At 35.3% G+C, this 17,551-nt stretch overlaps 1 protein-coding gene across 2 annotated transcripts; it reads right to left on the reverse strand.

The window, feature by feature from the left end:
- Positions 1 to 7,204: 7,204 nt before the first annotated feature.
- Positions 7,205 to 10,950, reverse strand: LOC147296618 (UPSTREAM OF FLC protein (DUF966)). 2 transcript variants are annotated; one of them, XM_086229965.1, is made up of 4 exons: positions 10,518 to 10,941; positions 10,370 to 10,439; positions 9,362 to 10,279; positions 7,205 to 8,071 (listed from the first exon to the last, which is right to left on the reverse strand). In XM_086229965.1, the coding sequence occupies exons 1-4, from the start codon at positions 10,750 to 10,752 to the stop codon at positions 7,891 to 7,893; spliced, it is 1,404 nt and encodes a 467-aa protein (XP_086086091.1). In that variant the 5' UTR covers positions 10,753 to 10,941; the 3' UTR covers positions 7,205 to 7,890. The 2 variants fall into 2 exon arrangements, with proteins under 2 accessions (XP_086086091.1, XP_086086092.1); XM_086229966.1 differs by lacking the exon at positions 7,205 to 8,071 and having other exon boundaries at positions 9,358 to 10,279; positions 10,518 to 10,950.
- Positions 10,951 to 17,551: the final 6,601 nt, after the last annotated feature.

Genomic DNA, 17,551 nt, shown 5'->3' on the forward strand with positions numbered 1-17,551 from the left:
GCAGATTCCACCTCTATTAGTCATGTTCAATGTGGTTCATGTAAATATCGCTCCAAGATTTGACAAGTCCCACCATTCCATTGAGCATTCTATGTTTGTTCTAGTACGGTATCACATTCTAGAATCTATGTTTGTTCTAATACAATAACACATTCTCTCACTCTCTCAGGGTCTCACCCGCCTAACTAAACACCCTACGATTTTAACAAAACAAAAAAAAAAAACTAACACCTTACAAGTCAAAACTAAAACACAGGAAAATCTTACTTCAACTTTATAATTTGCAATACAAAATCATGTCGCAAAAACACTTTAAAATTAAAGACTACAACAATCTTTAATACCTAAAACACTCATCAGAAATGGAAAAAAAAAAAAAAAAAATCAAGGTGCCATCCTTCCAGACAAGTAGAGAGACAGCTTATCTCTTAAATAAACACCGTTTATGTCAACAGTTTCACAAATCTGTTGGTGGTAAGCTGAGTCATGGTTGTGAGACAATGGCATTGCATCCTGCGCCTCATCTTCCATATCGATAACAATGTTATGAAGCAAGCAGCAAACAAGAATAATCCTTGGCAATCTATGTTTGTCAGGCCTCCACATCACTCCATGAATGATCCTCCACATATCCTTCAACCTTGCTAATGCTCTCCGTGCCACCATCTGGGTAGCACAATGCCGCTTATTGAACTCAGCTTTCGGCTCTGGGAGTTCTTTCCCTTCATAGGGGATTACAAGATAGGGCAATAAAGGAAAGCCTGAGTCCCCAATTATGTATTCCCTTATATCCAATCCTTTGGAGAGCTCCAATGTTTTCCCATTCAACCTCTCTCCTCTACCACAGAGTTCATAGAAATTTGAACTCTGAAACACCAACCAGTCCTTCATTTTTCCTGGCCATCCAGTGACTATGTCCCGGAACCTCATGTCAGGGTCCACAATGGCTTGCAAGACCATGCTGTGATTCTTCTCTTGATCAAGCCATGCATTATTTGTGGGGTCTGAAGCAGGCAAACACATCATGATGTGGGTAGTATCAACAACACCGCAACAATTAGGAAAGCCTCTTATTTTCTGAAATTTGGATTTGATTTCTGTCATTTCTGCTTCTGTGGAAGGCCATTGCAGGTGGTGAAGTCCCCTTTGTTCCATGGCTTCCACAAAACGCCAGGTCACTTGAGAGACAGTTGAGTGGTTCAGCCCAAATGAATCGCCAATTGTCACTAGTGACTCACCAGAGCTGAGTCTTCTTAAAGCTACAGCGACTTGATCATACAAAGACAATGGTTTACCATTTGTAAACACAAAATGTGCTGACTTAGCCATCATATCTTCATTCACAAGTGAACATATGTAGTCAAAGGTTTTTCTGGACATCTTAAAAACAGATTCGAACTTATTCAAACCCTTTAATGTAGACTGAAGACCTGCAGAGAGGATGGGAAAGAAAAAATGAATTTTACTATTCCAAATGTGGAGTATTTAAATTTTACTTTGAATGCTTTTATGGGAGTCTTTTACACTAATAGAAGCAAAATAATCACATAAGGATTCAAGTATACAAGCAGAAATCATGACCGTTATTTTCTTTTCTTTTTGCATTGCACAAAACACAGCAGATACACAGCTAGGAGAAGGATTGTGAGCTCCAGATCTACTTCTCATACCAGTAGAGACCACTTTATGGTGCGAGTGCCAAAATGATTGGGAATAATGGAGCCAGCATAGTCAAGTTATAAATCAATTCAAACATGAATCATGCAAAGTATGACACCAAAATCCACAGATATATAATGTGTATCAGACTGACATGATATGATTGTACAACTGTATCAAAACACGAATTTATTTTGTTCACATTTTTGGGGGTTACGCCTTATCTTCAATTTCAAATTTTAATGATCCCCTTAAGCATTCTGTAGCATCTCTAGTTGTCAAAAATGATAAAAAGACAAGGTAATAGGACTACTGGACCATCAAAACAAAAATCTTAAAATTAATACTGTTGTGAAGGTTATTGAAAGAACTTAAGGGCTTATTACTATGGTACCTGAAAATGGATCATGGAAAGACCTAAACTAAAATTACAGTATTCACCAAAGATATAATATATGGAAGTAGATTAATGAAAATAGAAAAACAGATGATGAGACACAGAGCATACAATTGTAAGCTATGATGATGCTGATGCATGCCTTTTTATTATAAAACCCTAAGATTGGCTGAAACATGTTCAAAATCAGAATGAGGTTCTTGACATATGAGATTAATTTTATTTAAACATGTAGACTATAGGCAACTACAGTTATATATAGTTGCTCTAATTTTGAGTGTGAGTTCCTACCTCTATGCCCAATAAATCAGCAGACCCATGAAATTTACCAACATTTGTTGAGAAAAGAACAGAAGGAACACTAATACATTAAAATATAGGTGAACAACAAAGATTAACAAACATTTCTTTCTCAGGAACAAACTTCAATAAAGCACTGCGTAAGAAATAACTTGATTTTTTCTTGCCTACTTAATCTGTTGCTTCATGTTTCTGAATGTTACCCAATCAAAGACTCAAAATTTTGTACCAAAGCCTCTTTACTACCACCTTCACCTTTTTAGTGGCAGAATGCTTATCAATTCCCACTTAATGTATTGCTCAAACTATATTTATCTGCAATTCTAAACTTAAAACAATTGAGAATTGGATTTTTAATGGTGTCATTAACCAAATTTTTTTAAAAATTAATCCTAAGCTGAAAGAGACATAACAAGTTGACCCATTTATATGATCAGAAATCTAATCAGACAGCAGTATTCCAATTAATCTGTAAAGACAGTTGTGCATTATAACTCTTCCATAGTAGTAACTAGTAACAGACTGCCACTACCTCAAATTTGGATTACTGATATGTTCTTCAAGCAATGTTATTAAATTTGTTCAATTGCAAAGTAAGATAATCAGTGAATAAGAACAAAAGAAAAAAGGAATCACTTCTTCACAAAATTCAACTGTTACACCAATGTTAAGATAATTTAAATACTCTTGAGTTCTTGACTGTGTAATCAAATAAATTATTACATTTCCTGTTAAATATAGAGCGCAAATAAGCCACAGGCATTGTCTAAGGACCTAGATACTGTTATTGTCTTAGATTTCTTTACATGCCTGTCAAAATTATATATAGTACAATCTTATCCTTTCCAATGTTCAAGTCTTCAAGAACGCAATATATCATGAATCCAGAATGTTAGGTAAAAGGGACAGCTTTAAAGTCAGATTAGGGATCTTTCTCGAATGTGAATACATATACATTCGCACTATATTGCATATAAGTTGAATGAGAAATAAAACATAAACCCCCAATTGAATTAGACAAAACCAGTTTGAAGCCATCAAACACTAAATGAACATACATACGCAACATGATATCACTGTTTGGCAAAAGCTGTATAAAGCAGCATATCATAAAGCAAATGGAAAAACAAACAAAACCAGATACAGTAAAGCAATCATAATATCAAAGAAAACATACCATTAATTCTCTTGGAGAATTCATCCCACCAATCCAGAGGACCTTCCTTCTCTGAGGACCCAGAACCAGAAGCATTTTCTTCAGCCTTCTTCTCAGTCTTCTTTCTCTTTCTCAACCCCCTCACAGGACCCATCAGCGCACAAACACTAAATCGAATAAAAACCCAGAAACCCACCAGGTTCAAACAACAAGAAGTATATGAACCCTGTTACAATTCACAGAAAAAATCAATACCCATTTGCCATGATACAGATATATGTTCACCACAGATACAGAGAGATCAACAGAGACTAGTGAATAGCAGCAGAGGTCTATGACATGCAAGAGAGTTTGTGAATAGCGAGTGTTAGTTACTGTGTGCCAATGGCTGTGTGTGATGGTGTTTGAAACATGCAAGAAAAGAGAGAGGAGCTCTGATGAAATAGGAAGAAAAGAGAGACAGAGAAGCTATGTAGGAAGTGATATAAAATCCAAGCTACACATGTGGGCTGGTGTTTGTTTAAGACAATGTGGCAAAAGAAGTGAGAGACAAGGACACTGCTACTTTGACACAGATTAACTCTCGCACTTGTGCATATAGTTCAGAGAGAAAGAGAGATGTGTGTACTTTATAGAGAGGTTTTGCTTAGATTGCTTGGAGTCTCTCGCTGAAATTTAAGAAAGCCAGAAAGCAATTCTCTCATGCCTTTCGATTTATGTGTCGGACCAACGCAATGAGGGCCAAGTCACAACGTAGAATGACAAATATGCCATTAACTCCTATTTTTAGGCATACCCAGAATGGTAAAAGGAGTGTAAATTCTGTGATACATAGCGACATGGAAAGGAACGTTTCCCCCCCTCCCCTCTCTTTGTGAAGAAAATAAACCTACAAACTACAACTTCTTAATATATAAAATAATATATTTTTCTGACAAGCTTTTTTTTTTTTAGGAGACTGCAAAATAAATACTTATTATTCAGGAAAATGTTATCTGCGCCTTTCACTTTTTTAAATCTTATACAAAGTATAAGACTCTTTTCTAGAAAAGTACAAATAACGCTTATCTTCATTTAATGTATTTGAAAGTAATATCTATCTTAATTTTCTTATTATATTTTTTACTAGTATTATTTTGGTAAGTAATCCATTTACCATTTTTGATTTGAATATGTTTAATTCACACTTCGCTTTTCTTTTATTTGTCGCTCATATAATTTGTAGTCAGTCATTGATATGGAACTAATTGTAAAACAATTAAATTTTTCTTTTTATATTGGGAGAGGTGAGATTCAAAGTTTCGAACTTGAGTCCTTTTTAATTATTAGGAAAATAAATAATATTAGACTACAAGCTAATCGGTTACACAAGAATGTTCTAAAACTAACTAGTTAGTAAGTTAATACAAAACTAACCACCATGTTGGGTGCACTGCACAATGTAATATCAAAATCTGAACCGTTTATTTTTTAGACCCTACTTCAAAGATCATTCCTGTAAAAAATCTCTAAAATCAGAATTTATTTAGTCATTTGATTATAATAACAACTATTTCTATGCTTCTATTGAAAATACTGATCATCTATTTATTTGATCTTAATTAGATGACTACATAATTTTCGATTTAGTTGATTTTTTGCAATGATGATCTTTGAAATATGGCCTAAATAATTGATGGTTCGGATTATGAGATTAGTGATGTGGTTAGCTCAAAAGCATGATTAGCTTCGTATTAACTTGCTAACTGGTTAGTTTTAGAGCACTCCTTTCGATTACATGAGGATTGACATTAACGCTTCATAATAAAATATTTGATAAATATTTCTTCAAATAACATAATATCATTATGCCTATGTGAGTTGGGCCTTTGAGGGCGGGGGACTAGTGCTTGGAAGAGTAGACTGTGGGCCTTTGTTTTGGGATGATCTGTTGTGGGCTTTAGGCCTATTATTCATTTAAAATGTTTATTTGAGATTAATGTCACTATGTTTCTCAAACTATTACACTTGTATCACTTTGTTCCTCATACTTTTAATTTGGAAAATTAAGGACTGACTTTTTCAATTTTGTCAATTGAAGTAATTTCGTCAAATTACACATTTTTCATCCAAATTTCCATTTGTATAGCACCATGTGCCAATCACGTGAGATCCTTTTTTAGGGCAAAATAATCTCTTCCATTTAGATTTTATCCTTTTTCCCTCATGCACCCTTGTTCACTCATTCATTTCCTGCTAAATTTGGGTTAATCATTCCTCTATAAACGGAGCTTTGGATGAAAAATGTGTAAATTAACGGAATTCACCTCAATTGACAAAATTGAAAAAGTCAAAGTCCTTTATTTTTCAAATTAGAAGTCTGAGGAGCAAACTGATACAAATGTAATAGTTTGGAGAACAAAATGACATTAATGTTTATGAGAAGTTCTCTTCCCAAAAAAAAAAAATTTATATTGATTACTGATTTGTTTAATTACTTTTATTTCATACGTGCTAAAGATTCGAAGTTATATGATAATGTTTCATTATCCATTTATCCCAAGTTCCTTAATGTGTCAATGTATTAGTTAGTGTTTACTTGTTGTGAAGTAAAGAAGCTTTCAAGTGGGTCAAGTATGAATAAATGAAACATTACAACATTTGAATGATGCATACAAAACAATGGGCTAATCGTGGACTTCAACCTTGGGCCAGGCAATGGTCCACCGTCGTGACCGTCTATAACTATTGACAACATTTAAATGTACAACTGGGCACCAATATTAAATACTGTAGTGTTACAACTAAATCGTACTCTATTATTGGAAAGTTTTCTCTATTATTGTTGTATGATATCAATTATACATAAATACTATCCAACAAAAAAAAAAACGGGACATAAATATTGTCGCATTTACTAATACAGAACCACAAAATTCTATCAACCAACTCATAATTATAGTAAAAATATAATAATAAAATGAGTTAAATTTTTTAGAGAGCCAAATATTTTTGAGAAAGTCAAATACAATATCTGCACCAACATAAAATTTTAAAAGAAAATGATATCAATAGTGTTTTGACGATATTGCATGGGCTGTGAAGCCTGTGATTCAAAATAGGCTGCAGTCTTTTTAATCCCCATGGAGTTAGATTAGATTAGCTAACCGTGGCCCCAAAAAAAGAGATTAGATAAGCTAACAACGGCATTGGGCCAATAAATAGAACCAGGCTAAGCTTAAGCCCACACACCTAACCCAAGCTTTTACTAAAATGCTTGTGAAAATTTTATGGCACGCTTTCCAAACGAAAACAAATGAATTTGTGAAATTTAGGTTGCCATTTGGCCCCAAAAAAAAAAAAAAGAGGTTTGTCATTTGATTGAAAAAATTAATAACTGACAAGAAGATCAACAAGACCCAGGTAAGATCGACTCTGTACGAGCCATCAGCCAGAAGAGTAATGCTAAAATGATCATTTTACTAATCCACACTATATATCAGATTTGCTCCGGTTGTAAACTTGTAACTCAACAACTATTAAATCTTGAAAGCGTAACTTATGTAATAATAAATCAACAATGCATATTGCTAAATCATTATTATTATTAATTGTTAATAAACACATTATCTGTCACATAATGCAATTAACAAAAATACTTTCTGTAACCTTATTCCGATACGGTAATACGTAGGCGGAGTACACTGTACACAAGCAAGAAAATTGTGGTAATTTTAATAGATTAATACCATATGCAGAACCTACAGTTTACATCAAACAGTTTTGTAATACAAACACTGTCTACTTTTCTACATCATTTCCACACTTAACCCCCATTTGTCTCCTTCATGAGGTAGCACAAGAAGTTGCACGGTTGCTTATGTTTGTGAGGTTGTCATTATAAATATGACACAGCAAGCAAAAGCCCAATTTAAAAACTTTCTTGGAGGAACCATTACGTCTTCAATCTCCATACACCTCCTTCAGCTCACGTGCCTGCTTAAAAACGATGCATTTTGAAGCTGCAGCCCAAAGTGGTTGGTAAAACCTAGGACTTAATTCTATTTCACGTGTTCCAAAAGTCAAAAAGGCTTGGACTTTACCACTAATCACCGAAATTAAGGAACCAAATCCATCCCTTACAAAAACCAAGACAACCCAATATTTTGACCCAAAACAACTTCAAAATGAAATAGACAATCCCCACAGCTTCAACTCAAACAGAGCCTTAAAACTTTTATCAGATTCCCACACCCATGCCATACTTTTTCTCCTCCTCAATGCTTGTGCCCATTGTGCCGTGACTTGCAATGTGCTAGCTTCTGCTTTTACTTCTACCTATGCTTTCCAATTTCGAGCAACAATTTACAAAGTCAGGTTTCAATGTGCCCCATGTACTTCAACTTGTTGATGAACCAACCTCAAATCTTTTGCTGCCTCCTACTTGGCCATTACTACTACCGCTATTGGTGATGAAGTAGTTGCTTTCTTTCTTGGTGGGCAAGGCCTTTGGCCTTCTGGGTATGCATTTTGCTCTTACTCCATCTTTCTCTGTTTCCTCTAATTGCATCTGTGTGCTCCTGCAAGGCCATGCATATTATGAATTAATCAAAACAATAAAGCATTTCTTCCAAAGGAATTTTTTTAAATAATTATTAAAAACAAGAGAGAGATTGCTCTCCATTATTTGATTGTTACACAAAGAAGTCAACTCCTTCAAAATAAAGAAATCACTAATTTGATTCTGCTGTGTGAAACAGTAAAAGGGAGAGGGGGTTCACGGAATTCTCAAACTGCAACTATAATATGTAAAATATATTACAGGGACCCACAATGACCAGATAAACAAAGAGTAAATATGGTCACTTAAATGGACCGTCAGAATTTAATTAATATGACAGGGAACCGCTTGAGCTATACAATTACACCACAGTCACAGATGATGAATTGATGATTACCATTCTGCAGCAAAGAGAGTAGAGACTAGAGAGCCAGCTGGCTGTGTGTGAAATGCCGTACGAATCTTCATTCAAATCAAAAGCATCCCAAATGGGCTATCAGAGAATCAAAAAATTTCTGACTAGAAAGAAACCCACATGATGTATAAGGTATACCTAATACCTTGCTGAAAAAAAAGAGAAGCTACTTTCCAAGTGAAATTTCAAATCAACCTTTTTGTTACATTACTTGTCAATGCCTTAAATTCTTACTTCAAATTTCTGCCTCCTTTTCGCAAAACCTTCTTAGGTGATCTAAAACAAATGAACACACCTAACTCCAATGCAAATCGACTATTAATTAAGGTAGTAATACCACTAAGGAATAGAGTATATATGACACTTTATGCATCACATTTACTATCACATTACTCATAAAGATCAAAAACTCTAGTTTACATATTGTGAAAAGACAATTACATATAAAATTATAAACTGACACGTACAATAATTTTTTAACAAAGATGAAACTAATTTACACACTTCTATTTTCTAGGTGAGTCAATGAGTCACATTTCTTGCATAAATATGATCAGGTAATGTAAGAAATGAGAATATATTTAACATTTTTCTTATAATAATTAATAAGAGTTCTACTTCTACTGCTGGTTTAATCCACTTCATAGTGTATATCGAAGAAAAACCAGTTGTGAATGCAATAATTTAGAAGTGACAATTATTAGTGTGCTAATATTAATTAACTAGAAGCCATTACCTTAGATTATAGGTTGGTACCTCTCATTAATTGCACATGTAAGTTATGTAACAAAGATAATGGGTTCCTATTAACTGGGGAAAAATAATTTATGTACCAATGAAAATATAATTAAGAGGATAAGACCACAAAACGACACCGTATATTAATCCACTTACCGATCTGCGTTGTAAGAAGACGACCTCTTCATAGCTGGAACCGTCTCTTTTTTGGTCTCAATCAAGCTCCCGCTAAAGTACTCCTTATCTTCCAATTTTACCCCCGCAAAATTCGAAATTACCGTCTCAGTCCCAACTGGATTCTGATTCCCTGCTACGCGTGGCAATCTGGCCTTGTAGTGCCCTATCAGCGAGAAGCCCTGGTTCCTCACCGCCGTCGACCCACAGTCCCTGAACGAGATCGAACCGCAAGATAGCAACTGCATCAGAACCGACGACGCCTTCATTTTGCCACCTGGATAAGCCTCAGCCGTCGGATTCAGATCATCCTCATTCGCTCTGTTCGTGGAAAGCATCAGCCGTCCATCGGCCTTCATCAGCGACTCAAGCGTTTCGGGGCTCGAATCCGACGGCGGAGGCGAAATCTCGTCCCTGCTAAGCTCCGTACTTTGACCACTCTGAAACGCCTCCCGTTGTTGACTTTGACTCTGACTCTGACCATGACATTGTTGAGCTTTCTCTCCCTGGACCACGTCGTCGTCCCGTTCCTCCCGAACGACACGTCGTCGGTGGTGCCTCTTGTCGTCGGTCTGAGTCGACGCGTCGGCAGCGGCTTTTCCGGCAGACTCGCCGACCGACTCGGTCTTGTACACCTTATACTCATTGAGGTCGATAGAGCTCCAGGACTGGTTTCGCCGGCGCACGACCAACGGAAAGTCATAATTGTCGCCGTCGGCGGACTTCTGGGCCTCCGGCGGTGGTCTGAGAGACCTCGACGACGCCGATTCCAGGGACATAGGATTATTCATAGGCGGGTCGAGGAGCTCCGACCCTTTGAGAACGTATTCGTGGCCGTGCGACGGGTGTATGAAATCGTTCTCCGACAAATCATGCCAAACGAAGGCGGTTTTGTAGCTCCTAAAGTTGATCATAGAATTGAAAGATGAGATGGTAAGAAAATTAGTAATTAGATGAGAGGGATTGGAAATGCAGTGAGTGAGGTGGTACCGTTTTGAAGACCAGGAGTACATGGTAGCCATGCCTTTGCCTCGGAGCAAGTTCAAGCGGTTAATGACATCTGATAAAATGAATTCACATGGTTGAGTGATGAGTGTTTGGTTGCTCAAAAAGTAGCGGGAAAATATGATGAAATTACCTCTGAGAAAGAGGCCTCGAGGAGAAGAAAGAGGGACTTCCATGAAATGGGGGTGCTCAAGCTGGCCATTCCTGGAGAGGTAGTAAACAACAGGGACTTTTCTCTGAGTCATGTAGTTGAGCTTAGGAGCTGGTTCCGTAGTAGTACTCCGGTCGGGGCTGTTTTCTGCGTCTCTCCATTTGTTGGGGATTTGGAGGTGGGTCATTGCCCGTGATCCTCTGGAAGTGACAGCCATGTGTCTCTAACACAGAGTTAATTAGCTAGCGTCGCGTCGAGTAGAACAAGTGTTTGATTACTGAGAAAATAAGTGGCAGTGGGTGAGAAAATAAGTGCGGGAGAGAGAAAGCAGATGGGAGGGAGGGGTTGGGATGTATTTATATATAGGAGACGGTGTTGTGTGTGAACGGGGGAATGGAAATGGCAGAATTTGGAGGGCAGATGTATTCAAAATGGGGATGCGCCAGACAACTACTACCAAACAAATAAGGGCCGTTTTAGATTTCAGAATTTTGGCAACACCTATGTAGCCCACTGTAAATTCTATTATTTTATTAATCTTCAGATCCAATCATCCAAACACTAATTTGCTCTGTTATGTCTTTTTTCAATTTTTTTTACTAATATACCATATTATGTCTTTTTCAAAATAAATAATAGTAATGGACTGAGTACTAATCAAACTCGGACCACAAAAAAAGTACTAATCAAACTAATAATAAAAATAATAATCACCTCCACGTACCAGTTGTACTTGGATCATTATTATTCACACAATCGAGTCTCATTTGATAAATGATATTATTATCACTTGTTAATAACAATAATACTATAAGCGTCAAATTATTTCACCAAATTTAATTATCAATTAATGTAATACGAAACATATCAGTCTGAGTAGATTTATACCACATTAATTAGTATTTTTTAAGTTTGTATAAGAGTCGGTGCCTATTTTATCAGTAATTAGAATTTATATATAGTGACTTTATATTAAAAAAATAAAAACATTTTATCACCCGTCACTTTGAGATATTTTAATTTCGTCATACTTTTTTGAGAGATTAACTTTGTTATACTTACGCGTAACTTCACATGCTTAATTAAACCATTCTTCTCACATTTGCATATTTGGAATTACACCAGCCTCTTTTAAAGTTTCATCCTTCAATTTTGGCACACGAAGTTATGAGTGTGTTAGAGATTATGTTCTTAAATTTGACTCATAAAGTTATGTTCTCAAGGAAAAGCAATGAGGTGAAAGTAAGAAATCCATGTTAGTTAAACTTTAACTCTTTAAGTAAGCAAGGAGCTGTCAAACACAATCTTATCAAGCTCACTTCACATCATGTCAATGTTAATCCATAAATTTATACGTATGCATGTACTCTTATAAGTTCAATATATTATGATTACATAATAAATATTGTCGATGTTATAAACTTACATTATCTTTAAAAACCAAACTAACTAGCTTACATCACAACTAGGTTTTTTTGTTTTTTTAATATATTTTGTTTAAAGTAACAATCCTAAATCTTTAAACTCTTAATAATTAATAGTAATAATTAAGAACAATAAAGAATTATCTTTATGTAACTCATGCAATAGGATAATGCTATGAAGACCATCTATTTTTGTATCACATTTGTGATATCAACTGATGTGGCTTTTTCTGTGTCATTTCTCATTTAATGACTCAAATTTTTTTTTTTTTTTTTTTTTTTGCATTACCCCATGCAATATTGTGAAGCTCGAAGTCCTACATTTTCCATGAGTTTTTTCTTTCTTGAAAAGGCTATTGCCTCCCAAACCACATACCACATTGTATTTATTGGGCTTATTTGCTCGAATTCTAAAAACTCTTACAAAGTTCAAACAATCAAACCCCATGAGATGCCCTGGCCAAAAAAAAAAAAAAAAAACCCCCACAAGATGAGTTGACTAATCATTGTTTATTTGTTTACTTGGACCACCCAACTTTTGACTACAAGGACCTTAATTGCGTTTTCAACGCCCTTTCTGCAAGTTTGAAAAGTAACAACAGAACAAGTGGACCCCTGCCGACGTAGCGCGTTCTCCTAAACCTAAATCGTTGACCACATTTATAATCAATACTTTTTGTTTTGGCCAGATAACCAATACTTTTTTTATATTCTGGTGAACTATGAGTTTGATGCATACCCATCAAGGATGATAAATTGTACAACTCTGATTAGAATTTTCAGGAAATGTGGACGATCCAGATTAAAAGAGATGATTCAAAAAGGTACAGAAGATCTGCTAGTAGATGCAGTGAAATCTTTAGGTGGGTAGTCCTGTATAGTCCTTGTCATCCAACCTTGATCTTTCTCAAGGTACATCCTACGTCGTCGTTTCCATGTCTGAGAGTATGGCATTTAATGTGGACCCAGTAGGCCATATGGGTGACATATTTCTCAAGTCCCAGCTGGGGGCCTGGGGCCAAACTTAAATTCCGGGCCAGAAAATAATGTCTTTTTGGGTCAAAATCTTTGGATATGGAGAAAAATCTCATCATCCATTTCTATTTTCTTCACCTGGTGGCTGGTACAAGATTTTTTTCATGGGATCAGGATCCTTACCGGCTTTTAATCATAGCCGTTTAAAATACTAAGAGACAAGATTGTGCCACGTGTTTAAAGATTCAGGTCCTTTTTCATGACCGTGCATCTCTACAGTTTTTTAATTTGATCAATTTTTTGTCTGAATTAGGAATTAAAATTGGTCGGTTAGTGACTTTAGTCCAAGTTATCGGCAAAATAGTCCAACGTTCAGACTACATGTTTTCCATGGGTTTAGACGATCATTCGCACGTGGAAGTTCACATGCAGTAGCTCGTGCAACGACTGTGTAAAGAGTAAAGACAACGTTGTATAGGGCCCAATTTTCAGCAGAATGTGTGCATTTCAGTGTCTTGTGTCCACCGACTCAGACCCCCTTCCATAAATGAATAAATAAAAGCATGGGGGTGTTCAATCTTTGTTCTTTTTGACAAAAGGAATTAATATATAATTACTTGGAAAATTTAATTACATAGATCTTGCACGCAGCTCTGAACTAATCCGTGAATTAAACGTCAAAATTAAAACCTACTTAAATACTAATTGGGAAAAAAAAAAATCAAAAGAAGATGAAATACCTGCGTGGGAGCTGATTGAACAGTAGGAGTAGGAGGGCGCTGCCGCGCTGGGCTGGGGTGGGCAGTGGGCTGAAGAGTTTTTGAACTTTTTGGGCTTAAAATTATATTTAAACTTTTTAGTGGGCTCGGTGGGCCGAAAGCCCATCCACAGTGTTTTTTCTTTGTTGGAAATCCACACCATAAATATATAAGCGAGTTAATTACACTTACACCTCCTGAGGTTTATTATCTTTTCGAATACACCCTCTGGGATTTCAACAATTACACATATACCCCATGAAGTTTCAAAACTGTTGCATATAATCCCTACAAGAGAAAAAAATAAATAAACAAAAAAGAAAATATTTGTATTGAGGTTAGACCTTACACCTTAAGTAATCTTATTAGGCCATTTAACCCCTTAGCATACCTTTTTGCATAATTTCTTATCATTTTTTGTCTCACTATAGGAGGTTATATGTAATAGTTTTGAAACCTCAGGGAATGTATGTGTAATTGTTGAAACCCCAGGAGATGTATGTGAAAAGACAATAAACCTCAGGGAGTGTAAGTGTAATTAACTCATATATAAGCCCACAGGCTAAATCAAGTAGGTTAGGAAAATTTTAAGAATAATACTAGGGTTCTGAATTTATGTCCTAAATTTGGATCCAAATAATATGGCATTACACATGTAAGTGTACTACTACTTCATGTGATTAGGGAAAGGGGACTCCAAAGCAATATTATAAAGATCATGTAGCTCAAAGCCTCAAAACACTCTACAATCTTAATTTATTAATCCCTAAATTAAACCCTAGTAAAAAAGGAAGAAATTAAAAGAAGGTGAAATAATGGGAGCCGACTGAACAGATTAAGGCACAAGAAGAAGAGAAGAATTGGGGAAGAACAAGGAAGATGACATGAGGTGCGAAGAGAACTGCTGGGAGTAGAAGGGAGATTGCCGTTTGGGGTTGGTGGGCTTGTGGGGGTAATGGGTGTTGGGCCGAGGTGGGAAGTGAGCTGAAAGGTTTTGGGCCTTGAGATTCTACTTACAGAATTCTTTTTAGTGGGCTCGGTCGGACAAAAGCCCACCTAGCCCTTAAACACGGTGTCTAGTTTATGTATGTATGTATATAGTCAAAGTGCCTTTAAAAGATTTTTTTCTCATTTAAAAAGAGAGAGAGAGAGATATATATATATATATATATTTTTAGAGAAATGTTAAGGACAGTGTGTTGTGGAAGTGAACAAAAGTTAAACTTGGACGACATCAAGGCATGACCAGAAGAATTGTGTGAAAAAGTGAATTTATTCAGTTGAGGCATTCTTGATTGAGAAAAAATGATTCCGAGATTTTACACTCTGAGTCTCTGACTATTGAGACATTTTTCTATACGATGGAGATTCAAATTCAAAATCTCTCTAACAAAGGGTAGAAAAGTACAAATCAATAATTAATTGATGATATGCTATCTTATAGGTTGATAAACTACTAAGTAATGAATTCATGTCGATAGATTTGTGCTGCAAATTTTTGTAAATTTTGTCTTGTTGATCGATGGACAACAGTGCTCGCAATCAACTTTGTGTAAATATTCGTATGATTGCATCACAAGCACACCACATATATATATCATATATTTTGAGAGTTGTTATTTGCACTCAAAAAATGACTATTTTTTTTTTTTTTGTAAGAGTATAAACGAGTGTGAAATGATAATTTTGAAATACATTTATTATTTCCTTATATTTTTTGCAGAAACTAAATTAACACAAATAAAATGCATAAAAGGGTCAAGGGTGGAAAGCTGGGGGAAAGGTCCACGCTCCCGCATACTATATCGTGCACGCACCATTGGGTAAGTGCATGGAAAGGCTTACTCGTTTTTTTTGGACTGTTGGAAAGGCTTACTTTATTTGAAGATAAAGGAATTGAAAAAGTAAAGAGGTTCAATCATGCATGCAGAGCTGTCATATGGGCCATCAGCTCCCTAATATCTGGAGATTTGGAACGCATGCTATTAATTCCACGCGCTTGATGCAGTTAATTGATTTGCTGCTGCTTCAAAATGTCACTCCTTACAAATTTTATTGCATGTTGTAATTTGAAAATAAAAATAATATTACACTTTGTTTTAAGTTTGATATATTTAATTTTCCCACTAGATCATCATGATATGGTAGCTGATAACTCTATTGGCATAGGATCTAAATCTCAATTTATCATAGTATTAGAGTGAAAAGATTCTACTTTTAAGAATGCAAAATTATTTTGAATCATACATCTATTGGTTAAGAGATATATCAATACGTTGTAATGGGTTCCCTTTAATATCACTCTCTTTAGATTGTGAACAAACAATTGTATGATTTACGGCATAATTTAACTGTTGAGATGACAATAATATATCTTCAACTCGTACTTTTATTCTCACAAAAATATTTATATATGAGGAAAAATGTTAAAAATACTGTAACGAATGAATGTAATTTTCATTAAATTAATACTTTTAACTAAAGCTTGATTAATAACTAATTATTGATCTAATGTTATCTATTTTCACAATATTGGAGTTTGAATCCTCCTTCATTAATAAAAGAAGAGAAAAACTTAGGCATGATTACTCTTATTAATTAGCAAATAGTTGTACATGTGTTCTTCCCCTATTTCTAAGTGGATCGATCTCTTCTTCTCTGCCGACGATCAACAGCAGTACCTCTCATTTTCCCATACCTTAGCAAACATATTGTCATATAGTGATGATTGATCATATCAAGATGTTGACTTACTTGTGCTAGATTTCAAGATAGCAACTGTGGGGATAGCCCATGAGGTCACAACTCCATGCTTTTTACTGTTTACATCTCATCCCAAAAACCTTTAATTTTATAAAATTAAAGGAGGTGATGTGCGTGCCTGGACAGCATTGCACTTGTGAGCATGAACACCACTATATATGCACAAAGCTAGCTAATATGATGCTTATCAGCTTATCTCAAAGACTCAGCGCCAAAGGTGTCTCCATTTTATGGGATACACTTTGCATTGCTAGCCTTATTTATTACACAAGTGGTAGACATGAAAATGAAGGGCATTGAATCTTCTAAGAGACCAAAAAGATAACATTCTTTCTAGCTAATAGCTATCTTCAAATCATTACATCATGAAAATGAAATGGTTTCATTGTTTATAATTAATAAAAAAGGAAATGACCAATCATATATAGTTGCCATATATTCTGCTACTAAGACTTCTGCAGTCCACAATTAGAGTGCTGCCATATTATTGTATATTTGGATTTATTGAGACAAATGCAGATCCCACATTCCCACTACTGATCTAATGCTTGATTGAATCCACCCAAATTCACCAATCAATTAATAATTTAATTAATTAAGCTCAGGCATTAGTATGTATGATTCCTTAAAATCGTTTTGGCATGTTTATTACGCAAATAGATTCTCTTTTATGTTTATTTTAAGCATTTAACATGTAATCTTATGCACCTATACAAGTATTACGAATTTACTATTCTTTTGCTCCACATACTTGATTTTATAATACACAATTACGATTAAGAATATTTAAGAAAACACAAGCTTATTAAAACTTAGCAGAGAATTTGAATCTGTTTATTTTTTATAAATTAAAAACAATTTATATTGTACTAAAAGACAACAACAGTAACACGCTCCTCAACCAAAAAAAGGAGGACCAAGCAAAGTGGAAGTAATGAACATGCATGGAATATTGATCCCAGTATTTTGTTAATCATCTTGATTGCAATCACTGCTCTCCCTTTGACTGATCTTAGTAGAAAAGAAAGGTAGAAAAAGGATTCCCCCATTTAGATCCCAAAAACAAAACCCACTGAAATCTAGCTAGCTAAGCAAA

The sequence above is a fragment of the Dryas octopetala genome, chromosome 1 (genome assembly GCF_963921425.1).
Source record: "Dryas octopetala chromosome 1, drDryOcto1.1, whole genome shotgun sequence".
Classification (NCBI taxonomy): domain Eukaryota; kingdom Viridiplantae; phylum Streptophyta; class Magnoliopsida; order Rosales; family Rosaceae; genus Dryas; species Dryas octopetala.